The sequence below is a fragment of the Zonotrichia albicollis genome, chromosome Z, assembly GCF_047830755.1.
Source record: "Zonotrichia albicollis isolate bZonAlb1 chromosome Z, bZonAlb1.hap1, whole genome shotgun sequence".
Classification (NCBI taxonomy): Eukaryota; Metazoa; Chordata; class Aves; order Passeriformes; family Passerellidae; genus Zonotrichia; species Zonotrichia albicollis.
The window spans coordinates 54,363,065-54,376,504 of NC_133860.1; the positions used below are offsets into that span (position 1 = coordinate 54,363,065).

A 13,440-nucleotide genomic window follows, 5' to 3' on the forward strand; every position below is an offset into this window, starting at 1 on the left:
CTAGAAGAAAAATAGAAATATATTACATCATTAAAAAAAAGTCTGTTTACCATCATTCCATCATCTCATTTTAGGTAGATTACATATGTGAAGATATCTGAATCCACTCCTGGAACTCTGCTTTATTTTTTTTTTCTTCATGAAAAGCAACATTATCCTCACCTGGAAGATACTGGCTCCATATGGAGTTCTCCATGCATTAAGAAGGTTATCTTTCCCAGTACTCACAAACCATTTACCTAGAATATAAACCAGAAGGATTACAGAAACATGAAAGAGACATGTGACAGATTTTGGATTTTCAATTCACACCAATGAAATCTGTTAACTAATTGCCCTTATAAAAGCTCTTACTACAAATCAACACAGTACTTTTGCTTACAATCAATGTGGATGCTCAGCACGTTTGCAGTGTGTTACATACTAGGAAATCCCTAAACTTCAAACAGACATAGCTTTTTACACATGAATCAATCCTCACAGCAGCCTCTAGACAAACAGATGGCTGTTTGTAGATAAGTGCATTTGAATTCACAAAGCAGAGATATTTATGCATTACTTAAGAAACTGAGATGTAATAACTAATGACTATGAAATAAATAATCAGCAAAACATGAATTAAGAGCCCTGACCTCCAGTTCTATGTTCAGGACAACTTACCACAGTAAGCAAATTTGAGTGACAATACACAGCTCTCATGAAGGTGCAGTTGATACTTGTCTGGTTTATTTACATGTAGCACTTCGACATTGCTGCTCTCCATTCCCACAGCTAGCCATTCACCAGTAGGACAATAACCAAGGGAAAATATCTGAAAATTATATCATATTTACACCTTTTAATTATTTTCCTATAGATAAATTTTCTGCAGTTAAAATTATGTGGGAAAGGGGGGGGAGGAGAGAGAGATAAGGGCAAATTTACATAGTTCAATAGCAAAACTGCAGTTCAAAATTTGAGTAACTAAATAACCCTTGTTTTTACACATTAACTTAGAAAAAGAGTAGTGTCAGGCTATCATTTTCTTCTGTAATCTAAGCACATAAATAAGCTTCAAAATATTGTGTTGAGAGCAGCCAAAAGGAAGCGAGGGAACAATCTGCTACTTCTACTGGGCTCAGTCTTACATTTGATCCTATGGGTTTCCTTCCCACCCCACATATTGCCACAAGCTGTGGGAAAATCCAGTTACCTGTGATGTGAAGTCATGCTGTTGTAGCTGTCTCCCTTCTCTCAAGTCCCAGGATCTGACAGTGTTATCCAAACCTCCTGTCCAGAGCTTGGTACCATCATTAGAAATGTCAATACAGCTGGCTCCATCTGTGTGGCCCTGGAATTGCCTGATAAAACAAACCAGATTGAATAATGATTTCCTGCCAGAGCTCAAGGTAAACACTTTGTGGTGTTAGTTTTGGACTCTGAACATGTGTCATCTGTTCTGTGTCTGATGATGAGCAAGAATCAGCCTCTCACTGAGCATTAAATACCAGTATTAATAAAAAACATTTTCCAGGTGCTAGAGAAATGATCTGCATCATGGCTAGCTGAATAAAGTAAAATATTTCCTATCAGGTTTTGAAAAAAGAACACAAAACAACAAACCCCCCCAAAAGAGCCTATACCCACTTGTGAGAATATTAAAGCCCAGTAACTACAGTTAAAAACCACTAAGGATAACTCAGATAAAATTGAAGTGGTCAGAGAATAAAACCTCCAATTTCAGAAAACAGCTTCTGCATTTTTTTTTGGCTGCAGGTCAAGAAGATAAATAACAAGCAGATATACTAATAGAAAGGGATCCAGATAGAGATCCAGATAGTTAAACACAAGCATTGCTGAGTCACAAAGTTGCATTCTCAGTGGCAGGAGATTAGAAAAATCTAAACGGAGCAGTTTTATAACCTTCTCATTAGCAAATCTCAGCTTTCAGCAACCAGAAGGTCATCTCAACTTTTTCTTAATCCTTTGGCAAAAGCATTCTGGAGCTTCTGCATTTTTCATCAGCAATTAGCTTTAGCAAAGTCCTGTGCCTCAGTGCGAAAGGCGGAGGGCGGGTGGGGAAAAGACAGCTAGCTTGTGAAGGAAGGGTATGAATCACCAAGAGCTGCCACAGAAAGGTCACACGGCATGTTTTGTTTAGTAGCTCTGGTCTCAAAATTCCATGTGCTATCAACCAGCAAGATCAGCGTGCAAGTGGTGGGAACACATACAGCAAACATTTAAAAGGCAAGACATTCACAGATGTGTATAGATGTTGCACAGTGCAGCCTTACAGGGACTAAGCATGCACATGATAAAGTGCAAACTTTATGTAACTAAAACTGTACTTCTTGACCTTAAGTTCAACAGAAAGAAAAATATTGCATGCACATTAACATGACTCTCTGTCTGTAATTTTCAGCTAATTGTGGATATACAGGAAGTTTAACTGAAACACAGCGGACTAAGCATATTCTTTAGTTTTTGTGTTCAGAACTCTTCTCAAAATATTGTAAGCCATTGATAAGCCTAAACTAAATTTATCTTATAGTAAGCCCCTCTGCTTTCCTAAAGAACTGAGAGGATCAGTTTAGGAAAAATTGTACGATTAATTGTAAGATTAATTTTACTACTTATCCTTGCTAAATAGGAATTGAAAATACTCTTTTTCTACTTAACAAGGCCTAAGACAAAGGAAAAGAGCAAATCTCACACGTTCCCTCGAAGGCATGTTCAGTCCATACCAGTAACAAACCAGCAAGAACGCTGCTTGTAGAAACCTGCAGACCAATCAAATAACAGGGAGGACCTGCAGGAGCTTCTACATTGACTACAGCAGGTTATGGACAAACCCTAAAAGATATCTTCCGAGACTAGGCCGAAACTACCAAAACTAGCTTCTGCCTGACTTGGGTGTAAACCACTCCCCTGAATAAAAGACACTATTTACTTTGCTGCTTTAAACCCTATTCAGGGAGATAAATATTTATGTAGCTGTCCAAAGAGTAACTTCTATTAAAATTTTCTGTAAACAACGACTCACCTGACCAATGTCTGGTTATGCAGATCCCACACTGCAATGTTCCCATCACTGCAGCAGGAAAAGCACACCTTGGAGTCAGGGCTGATAGCCAGAGCATAGCAGGCAGGTGCTGAGGATGTCAGCTCTGCTTTGATGCGAGGAGTTGGAGCTGCCAGGTCCCATATGGATAATGTGCTGGCTTCCCCGCCAACGATGAGGGTGCATCCATCGGGCAGCAATTTACAGGAGCGGATGTAGTTATCTCTGTTCTGTACAACACAAATCACCTCAGTTATGTGCCTGCCAGTAATGACCACTAATATAATTCTGACTGCATCAAAGTTTCAAGCAGTGTGGTACTTTTTCCATTACCAAAGTACTGAAGAGGAGCCAGCAGATCTTAAAAGGTTGGAAACACCTACTTCTCATCACTAATTAGAAACTGCAGCTGCAGAAATTAAAACTGCAGACTCCTGTTGCCACAGTCTACTCTGTTTCAAACGTGACAAATGGCAAGTTTTCTATCTCATTACACAAAAATAGAGCCAAAGTAAGCTTGCTTTTCTGCAAATGTACTCCATCAGTGAAGGTCACCAACAATAGAAATATTAAAGCAAATGACCTTTCATTTGGCATTTAACAGCCTTATATGAAAATGTCGTTCTAGTCTCATGCGCTTCAGGTTTTTGAATTTTTCTTTCAAATACTATTTTTTCATTCACAGTATTAAAGTTGAAAGATTAAGGATTCCTATATTGGTCCTGTATTTATGTTGGTCCTTTGTTGTTCAACATTATTCTTATTGTACATATTGATCTCTCCTTCATGATATTATTGTTGATTTGAGAGGTACTGTGGGGGAATTAGTGACAGAAGACATTTCTACCTTCCCTTATTACAGCCTTGCTTGACTGGCAACAGTTTTTTTTACAAAATTGATGATAAAGATCTGTAACTTAAGACAGAAAAAACACTGCAAGAATTAGTTAACAGTATTCCTACTATGATATATTTTTTTAATTTGCAGCAAAGGAGCAGGAAGTAGGGCAGTGAAAATGTTGACTTAATCAGTCATTACTGCTCCCCGACTTAAATGAAGGCTCTTCATCCAGACAGATATACATGCCACTGAACAGAATACCTATTCAACTTCACTATTACTACTCAGCTATTACAAAATGATAGCAGTAAAGAAAGGATAAAAGGTAAAAAACCCACCACATTTAATTAGATCTACACTGAAGTTAGAATTTTCATTCACAATACATATTGCTGTGCTTGACAGCATTGTCTTCTCAGTTAACACCGCACAGACCTTTACGCTGCCTCTAGTGAGAAGCATCTCTTATTGAGCCATTACTTTTTTTGAGTTAACTTTTCAGCTACCTATATACTATTGCATCCAGTCCCTTTTGTACCCTGCACATGTGAAAATAACCAGCCTATATGTATAACTAGTGGATCGTGAACAAAAATCATAGCAAAACTTTAAGTGACCTTTGCTACTGTGTCTCATTATTCCAGTATGTGGCTGCTATCATCTTGCAGAAATGAGGTTTTTGCTCCTTGTGTTCGTGAAAGACCTAGGAAGGTTCTCTGCAGCCCTGCATAAGACAAGCTATATGCCTTTTAAACTCATGCACAAAAATCATCAGTATAACTAGAAAGGGGAAAAAATACTGTGTTTTATTCAAAACATGACATACACATTCTATTAGCTCAGAAATCTGAGCTAATCTGTTATTTGACCCTTAGTGATAATTATCACTAAACAAACCAGCACTACATTCCATGATACTGTTATGTATTGAAAAAAGAGAAAAGGACACCAGGAAACAGATCTGCTATTTCCTTCTAATATGAACAAAATCCAAACAAGGACTTTTTTTTGAGTCTCTGAGGAGAAGCTACCCTTGTGCATAAATTCCTGTTCACCTACCAGGCAGTCCAGCTGAGAGACGGGGCTCTTGTTGCCAGGCTGGCTGATGTCCCAAACCTTGACACACCCCTTCCCACCCGTGTACACGTGTCTCGTGGGGTTGCTGATGGTAACTGCACACACAACTTCACCGTGGTTCAGGGTGTTGATCTGACGGGCGTGGCGAGGGATTCCTGGACCGATGAGGGCATCAGGAGGGAAAGGGACTGGCTGCATCTGACCATCTGCAGTGACGTGAAAGGAGTAGGCTCTTTTGGGGAAGGAAAAGAGAGAAGACAAAACAATTAAAAAAATCAGCCATTACAGAACTACAATGCAAGAAAAACACAGTATTTTTAATTTTAGTTCTTTGCCAATCATCTTGCAAAAATCTACTGTAGCAAAGAGCTACAGTGCCAAGTAATTCAGGCAGATGAAACCTCAAATGGAGACAAAAAGTCACAATAGAAATTTTCAGTTTGACTCAGCTGAAATATTTGTGTCATGGGAAAGCAGGTTAAATTCCACCCTTAACTCTACAGACCAAGGTCATGGCCACTATCCCTCAGCCACTTGGATAATCGCAAGACCTTTCAGCCCCCGGTTTCCAGCTAGCAGTTGCAAGTCTCATCAACACAAATACTGCAGCAGCAGTGCCTCACCAGGCACTACTCATCCCTCCATGAGGCTTGCACCTGTTGCCTTGTGGCACCACAAAACAAAGTTTTGCTTGATTCCTGCACCTCATTTGTAACATCACCACTGCCTGTGCTCATATACCCCTCTTTCCAGCTGGTAAGTAGTGCTTTAGAAAACAGAAACACAGAAAATAGAAACACAGAGTGGCTGCACACAGATTTCATCAGAAAGCTGATATCATCTTCTCAAAATTATGTTTTCTTGAATATGTACATTGAAAAACCTGAAAGGCGCAGTTTTCCAGATACTTTTGGCACTTCAGAAATACCTTTTATCTGTATTCATTGCATGATTTCCAGTTTGTGGAAACTGAAGGTTGAGGAAGTGACGTCCTAGCACTGAATTAAAAACACTGCTCAGGGAAAGTACATGAAATTATTTTTTCATGGTCACTGAAAAGTAAGTCAGCTCTGCTCAAGGGCAAGGGCACAAATCCCAAGTAATTTCAGATGTGGGGGAGGTTCTTTTTTTGTTTATTTTAACTACTAATGAAAATGCTACTGTAAAATACTGGCTTTTGCTATACTAGTGAGCTCCTTTTCTGTTACTTTTGTTGTAAGTGCATCCATCATGCTTTTGATGCTGTTGTTACATCAACAACATCCTTCAAGAGGCCAAAGTGGATAAAAAACGCTGAGAGATAAGTATTCTTTTTTTGGTTTTTCCACTAATAAGATGCCACTGCCCTACTGAAACATTTATTTTTCTAATATATTCTTCTGTTCAGAACTTCCTTTTATTTTCCTCGGAAATCTTCAATCACTGTAGTTCAACTATTAGTACTCCATCCATCTTCCAAGAACCCAACAATAGCTATATTTCTATTAAATCTTCAGTCCTGAATAATAAGCTAGTATTTTCAAGGCATTTTTTTACATGTTCCCAAGTATCACATAGTTTGAAATGAAGAAACAAGGAAGAGGCCTGGTTCTGGAACAGACATCACAAAGCAACTGAATCTGCTCTGCTTCTGGGCATAAGATATTCCTTTGAAAAACCATGAGGAGAGATGAAAGAACTCCATAGCTCTTTCATACAGAAACTAAGACTGGAAACAGTCAATCTATGCAATATCCCAAGTCTTAAGTGAAGGGCAAAAAATGTTTAACAGCAACTGCTCTTAAACAGAGGAGAAATGAATAGTACATATGCATGGAATTCCTGTACTCATTCATGTTTCATGGTTGGGCGTATAAGCAGAAAGCTTACTCAGAGAGTACACAGAAATAGAGAACAAGCAAGTGCAAAAGATGACATCTTTTTTGGCACAGAAATGACAGGAATGGGAAATGTAAGGTAAGAAAGGAAGTGCAGTGTTCACTCCCTTACATGTACACAAAGCACACAGTATATCAAATGTATTTTGTCCCGTGGGAACCTTTTCGTCTTTTTCTATGAAGAATTACAGTAATGATAAAGGCTTAACTAGAAACCCATTCCTTTCTGCGGAGAAGAAGAGAGACAAGATTGTAGGCCCTACAAATCCTGCCTTTGAATCCCAAAGCAGGTATTCACTAAACAGATCAGACATGGGGCAGGAGAGAAAGCAGAACAGGAGTGGCAACAAGGCTGCTTGAGGCTGAACTGCGCAGGTTCATCTACAGAATCCAACAAAAGAGTCACAGCATCAAGACACTGAAAAGCTTTGCCCATCCTGGGCTCCAGATCAAAGTCAGTTGCAGAGTATTTGCTAACAGTAAGAGTACACAGAATCATGTAACTTTGAAGTTTCAGCCCACCCTTGCTTTTATCATGGACTGAAGCAAAACAATTAAGCACGTATTAGGCAATTTTTTCCAGCATGTCCAAGATTAATAATCTACTTGTCCTTTACTTTTTTTTTTTAATTTGAAGCTTACAGCTTAAATGCTCTGTTCAATTCAAACTACCTAAATAATTAGTGTTTTGAAATGCTTAGGTGCATACACAGAGCTCCTCAGTTCTTGCTGAGATGGGGTGTGAGGAAGACAATAGAAACATTTTTCAAGTACTTCCTGTTTACTGTAGAACTGTAGTGACTCTTATGCTTTGAAATATCAGAGGCCTACCTACTGTATTTTTAAATCATGTAGAATTTTACCACTATGTCTACGTTTAAAAAGGGACTATACTAATCATAGAAGCAGTCCCTCTTTTTTAGCATTTGCTTAGTTTGATGGTTTAACAACCAGACCAGTTTCTTACAAGCCAAGACAGCTTTTTCTACAGTGCAACTTATCTGCAATCCACTGTAGAAAGAAATGGCTACGCTTTGCCAAATCCCTCTGCCAAGAAAAGCACACAAAACAGTAAATGTTCCTGTTTGCTTTGAGGTATGTCACATGTAATGCTGACATCACCACTGCCAGCATATACGTATGGTATGGCAGTCTAGCGACTCGTCTCTGCTAGGTATTATTGTATAACTTTTGTTACATGATACCTTTTAACCTTGAAAAGGCTTGCATGGTTTGCCAAACTGACACTCCATACACTCTTGGACAAGGAAAAGTGTCTGTCTCCAGAAGAACACGGGACCGGAGACAGCAGGAGTGCAAATGATTATTTGCAGCTCAAACGCTGCAGTCTTTGCCTTCCTCTTCATCATGAAAGAGATCCTGCTACATCTGGGGAGGACTGTACTTACAGGTCCACACCTACAGAAGATTCAATTTTTAGTGCACTAGACATATGCACTAGACAGGCCTCAATTCTCAAAAATTACAAGAATTTTCATTATCTAACCTCATAGGAGTCAACAACTAGCAAAATCTGACAAATTCTTGAGTTTCCTAAAGGTCGGGACTTAACAGGCACCACTCGACCACCCATTTTTCTTTTAGAACTGATCACGTATGCCAGAAACTGCTGTTTAGTCTCAAGACTAGCACAGTTTTCTGTCTCGCTCAGAACATTCTGCCTGTATGAAAGATGGCTATCCTATCATTGATTCCATGATTATCCCTCTTTGGTCAAAGGAGAGTCCTTCCTTGTGTTGGGCTAACAACAAACAAAGAAAATTATCTTCTAAAAATGCAATTTAAAAATGCAATATAAAAATAAGGTAAGTACATATCAAGTAATAGATATTAACAGAATACTACGACAAGAACAATTATAAGACAAATGTCTGTGCATTTTGCTTCAAAGAGTTCTGAGAAATAGTATACTTATATTATTTCTGAATAATGGAAATAATCTTCTGAATTACTGCATCCAGGGACTTCTCCCACGTGTGTCAAAGCAGTACTGAGAACCCTCAGAATTCCTATGCCCAGCAACATGGTTAAGTGATACTAATACAAACCAGTTTCTCAGCTGAATTCTCAAATTTCCAAATAAGTATACAGCAAGTCAGTATCATCTGACATGCTGAGGAGAGTTCAGGATAATTAATTCACTACCCAAGAATAAAGGAAATGAACTAAACTACCTGCCAGCTACTCTAAGTATTCAGATTGATGTACAAATGCACACAATTCCTGCCTACTAAAGTAAGGTCTTAAAAAAAAAATCCCTCAAAAACTTCCACTTCATCCCTTCAATTCAAGCAGACTTCTTTAACTAGCAGAACAGTACCACCCACAGCAAAATAAGAAAGCAAAAAGTTCCTTCCATTCACAACTGCATTTTGCTTTCAGCTTTTCTTTGCACTTCAGCTCATTTTTAATTGTAGTTATCACAAAAAAACATGAATATCCGAGCGTGTTGTTTCATCATATAGAACAAAATGCCAACAAGGATAGATATGTTTGTACAGAAATGACCGAATTTTCATCTTCAAACATGTCACCAAATGATTCTATTTAGAGATAAATGGCAGGGATGCACACAGCCCTTAATCTCCTATAATACAGTAAAATTAGCTGTCCTTTACAGTATCTCTCATTGTACATTCACTGTAAAATATGAAGATCTGAAGAACAGAACTGAAATCAAGCAATTCCAAAAGAGTATAGTATACCTCTCCACAAACACAGTGAAAAGTCAACTTACAAGTAGAAGCAGGAAGATTTAACATTTACCACATAAACTTTTCCTTTCCTACTAGAATTAGAAGCATATATTTTCAGCTGCTTTCACTGCCCAGGAAAACATGCTGAGAAATACATTTGTTCTCAATATTAACATTAAGTCAGAATTTTATACACCAAGGAAGCAGTACTGTGGACATAAATCTTACCACTAATCTTGAAATTCTGTATTTAGTCCAAAATCCAGCTATTAGAAGGCATGGTTCACATAAACCAGAAATCCACAAGAATGTTATTTCAGCAGCTATAGAACACTAAAAGCTAAGTACTTGTTAGAAAGACTATGCAAAGAAAAAAAAAAATTAGAGCAACACACGAAAAACTTACAATCCAGGGCATATTTAAAAGCATCAGAACAAAAGCATTCAAGACTCAGACACCACATTTTCATGTCCAAGTGGGTTTTTAACAGGCTACATATTTTTCTAACAAGAAGATCAATAACAGACCTCAGAAGCGTCTGTCTTTAGAAAGAAGGGAGCATAATTTTCTCTTGGGTCAAAAAACAGTATAATCATAACCATTGATAAAAAATGTGCAGCCTAAAGCATACACATATGAATGAGGATTCAATAGCTCAATTAAAAAATTCTCTGTAGCACTTGCAACAAGACTCACTAAAACTTCACATCTAATAAAACAAATTCAATGTGTCAGCGTATCGGCAATCAAGAAAAAGGCTGACTTTGAAAATAAACAAAGCATACTCCACCAGTTTGCATGATTATATCTGCTCTCTACAGAAACTACAGGAGAAAAACCTGAAGCAGGTGAGATACTTGCAAATGCTGCAGGTAGCAGACAGCATCTAGCCAATCAAGACTAGAACATGAGATTGTTTTATAGTTGTCAATGGAAAGACAATTCCACAAGTTTATAAAAATTTTAGACTTGCTTCATTAAGATATGCAAAGAAGTAATTTCAGAAGAAATATACAAGTAACATGACCACAAAAACCCCCAAACACTGCAGAACACATTAAATGAAGTGGTGACTAGGGCATATGTATCGAAGCAGGCAATATATGAAGCAGTGTTAATAAAGTGGTAAAAACATTTAAAAAACCCAAGCAACTCCCATAGTTTCCCCCCACTCCTGATTAATTCAGCTAAATTACCAGGATACAAAGTAGAGCAGTATACGTATGCTGTCCTTGAACAGTGTAACAACTAGAACTCAGCCACAGAAAACTTCTGTGAACAAAATTTCTGAACAAAAATAGGTTTCACTAGATTACAATATAAAATATTGCAAGGCAATGTAATATGTTATTGAAAGCTTATGAACACACTTGTTTAGAAGTAAAAACACAGAGCCACTCAATTATGTGATTTTTAAAGCATTTAAGTATGCCAAATTGTATGACAGTCAGCAAGACTATGTCTGAGTTTTGAGTACAAAGCCTGATCCTTACTGCACTAAATTTAAATACACCACATTTGATACACAACACCAACTCATTGAGCCCTCACTTCACTAATCTTGTCAACACACCACCAGCTCTAAGTACAACCAAGATTTAACAGGTTTCTCACACTGTCAACAGATAGCTAAGCCTGTTCCCAGAAGCATGGTGGATAACCACAAAAACTCATTCAGGATGGCTTTCCAAACCAAGTCTGCTGCTTCCCTATTGTTATAGGAAAAAATCAGAAGAAAACATACTTTTTTTTTGGCCTGTAATCTGGTATTCTTTCAAGGATGTTTGCAAGACTGACATTAGAAGGTATCACTAGTCCAAAATCAAAGCAAACAGAAATGCGTGAGTATATAGTTTTCACCACAGCCTGTCAGACAACTTGGCATCCTAAAAGTAATAGTTTCTAAATGTTTCCTGAAACTGCAAAAGGAAAAATTAAATATAGATTGGTAAATAGGCATTATGAAACATTAACATCCTGCACATAAAGTCCAATGTGTTAAATAAGTTTCAAAATTATGTAAGCAGCTAAGTAGAGAAAAACTACTCTAATTGCAAGCTCCTGTTGAATGAGAAGTCAGGACTGACTGTCAAGTGTGAACAAAGAACAGGTTCTAACAGAGTGTTGAAAAAACTGTTAGGAGTACTCTCTGCCTCATTCTCTCCAGAAAAACAGCTGAATTAAATTTGCTCTGTTAGTATCCACATAGACTACTCATCCAGAAATATGTAAACATTAATTGTGTATTTTCAGAGGTCATACATGCTCATGAGTCTACTGCACTGGTGAAGTTCAGGGTCAGTGGTCTACTAAAGCCAAATTACTGAAACATTTCATGTATGCTGCTGAACTTATTTTATTGAAATACTAATAAGTCACAGCATCACAGAACCATTTTATTTAATAACTGCTTCACCAATAACCAAAACTTTTAAATAAAAATACTTATTGTGGAGCCTCTTCTGTATCTATGCACCACCTGCTCCACAACTGCTTCATCATCCTTTTGCTCTCCAGCTGCACTCACACAAAAGTTCTAAATAGCTTGCTCCATTATGCAAAGTATGTGTAATCTGTTGCTAAAGTAACTGCTCCAGATACCTCCTGTCACCAGTTGCAGACTCCCATGCCTGATAAAACAAGTGCGAGACAAGGAGTCAGCAAGTTTGCAAAACACATTTATCCTGATGTAGTGCAAATTTTAGTTTCAACATATTTTTATCTAACACATTTTACCACTATTTACTGTTTAGCTTGTCATCCCCTTAACTTTCCCCAGAAAGAATGAAATAAAAAAACCCTTAACATTTACCTTCAACGACTTGGAAATACGTTGTTAGGAAATACATACCTGTTTTGGGATATGACAACTACCATTTGAGAACTTTTATGATGCAGGTTTTACCTAGAGAAGTCTAAAATACCCTCTTAAAAACAACCAGACACCATCCCCTTTGAAATCCCTGTTCACTGACAAATAATAATAACTTCATTCCCTCTAAATATTGCAGAAGTTACCAAAATGTTAAAAGTTACTTACGGTTTTCCCCCAGGAATCCCTGCTAGATTTGGAGGGATTCCAGGTACTCTCATGTGAGGAGGAGGATCAAACCCAACCTGACAACAAAAAGTGAATTAATCTTACACTTGGAATTTCTCATCCATTTCTCAGCAAGTCTCTTTTCTCCACTCCCAAGATACTCTGCATTTAACCAAAAGGTGGCTTTTACCCCCAGTATCAGACAACTGCATGGCCCTCCACTGGGGGCAAAACCCAGACCTTTTTCCTGAGCATTCTTTTGATAGAAGTACTCATACGAAAGCAGAAAATAATTTATCATGCATTCACACACTGAGCATTACCCAGCAGTCCGGGTTAGCAGGGAGAGTCCTGTGTTGGCCCTGGAATCAAGAGCCCATGTCAGCAACAAGCTATGCCAGTGCTTTTCACTCCTGGGAGAGCTAGCACGTACTCAGGCTGGCACAGGGAGGTGCTGGAAAGTAGTTCTGGGCCCCAGCTAGGATCTCAATGCCTCCACAGCATTCTGTGTGGGCACAGCAGCTGAGAGATCTCTCAGACACATTGTGGGGTGCAAACAAGCTCATCCACAGCTTAAAAAAAAACCAACATTCTCTTTACATACTGAAATTTCACTGAATTTTTATATCTTTAGTATGTTTATAAAATAATCCAAGCAGAAAAAGTTGACCAAAATCTTAGTTTTTCTTCTGAGCATTATACATTGTTATTGCTTTAAAAGGAAGGTGTAAGCGATTTAAAATTTGAACATTTTCACACAAAAGCCCTGTTTACCAGTTTGAAAAAAGTGGTCATAGAAACAGTAATGAGAAGTTGACAAGCATAAATCCAACTTTGCAAATTTACA

General features: G+C 38.0%; 1 protein-coding gene across 4 annotated transcripts in view; it reads right to left on the reverse strand.

Annotated features, from left to right (window-relative positions):
- The window catches only part of LOC102070136 (transducin-like enhancer protein 1), an 82,069-nt gene that overhangs the window by 11,101 nt on the left and 57,528 nt on the right, over positions 1-13,440 (reverse strand). For all 4 annotated transcript variants that reach the window (XM_074533649.1, XM_074533648.1, XM_014272030.3 and 1 more), the window contains 6 exons: positions 12,594-12,670; positions 4,941-5,190; positions 3,023-3,270; positions 1,193-1,340; positions 661-811; positions 163-239 (listed from right to left, as the gene is read on the reverse strand). In XM_074533649.1, coding sequence (XP_074389750.1) covers positions 163-239; positions 661-811; positions 1,193-1,340; positions 3,023-3,270; positions 4,941-5,190; positions 12,594-12,670 — 951 coding nt within the window. The remainder of the gene's footprint in view (positions 1-162; positions 240-660; positions 812-1,192; positions 1,341-3,022; positions 3,271-4,940; positions 5,191-12,593; positions 12,671-13,440) is intronic.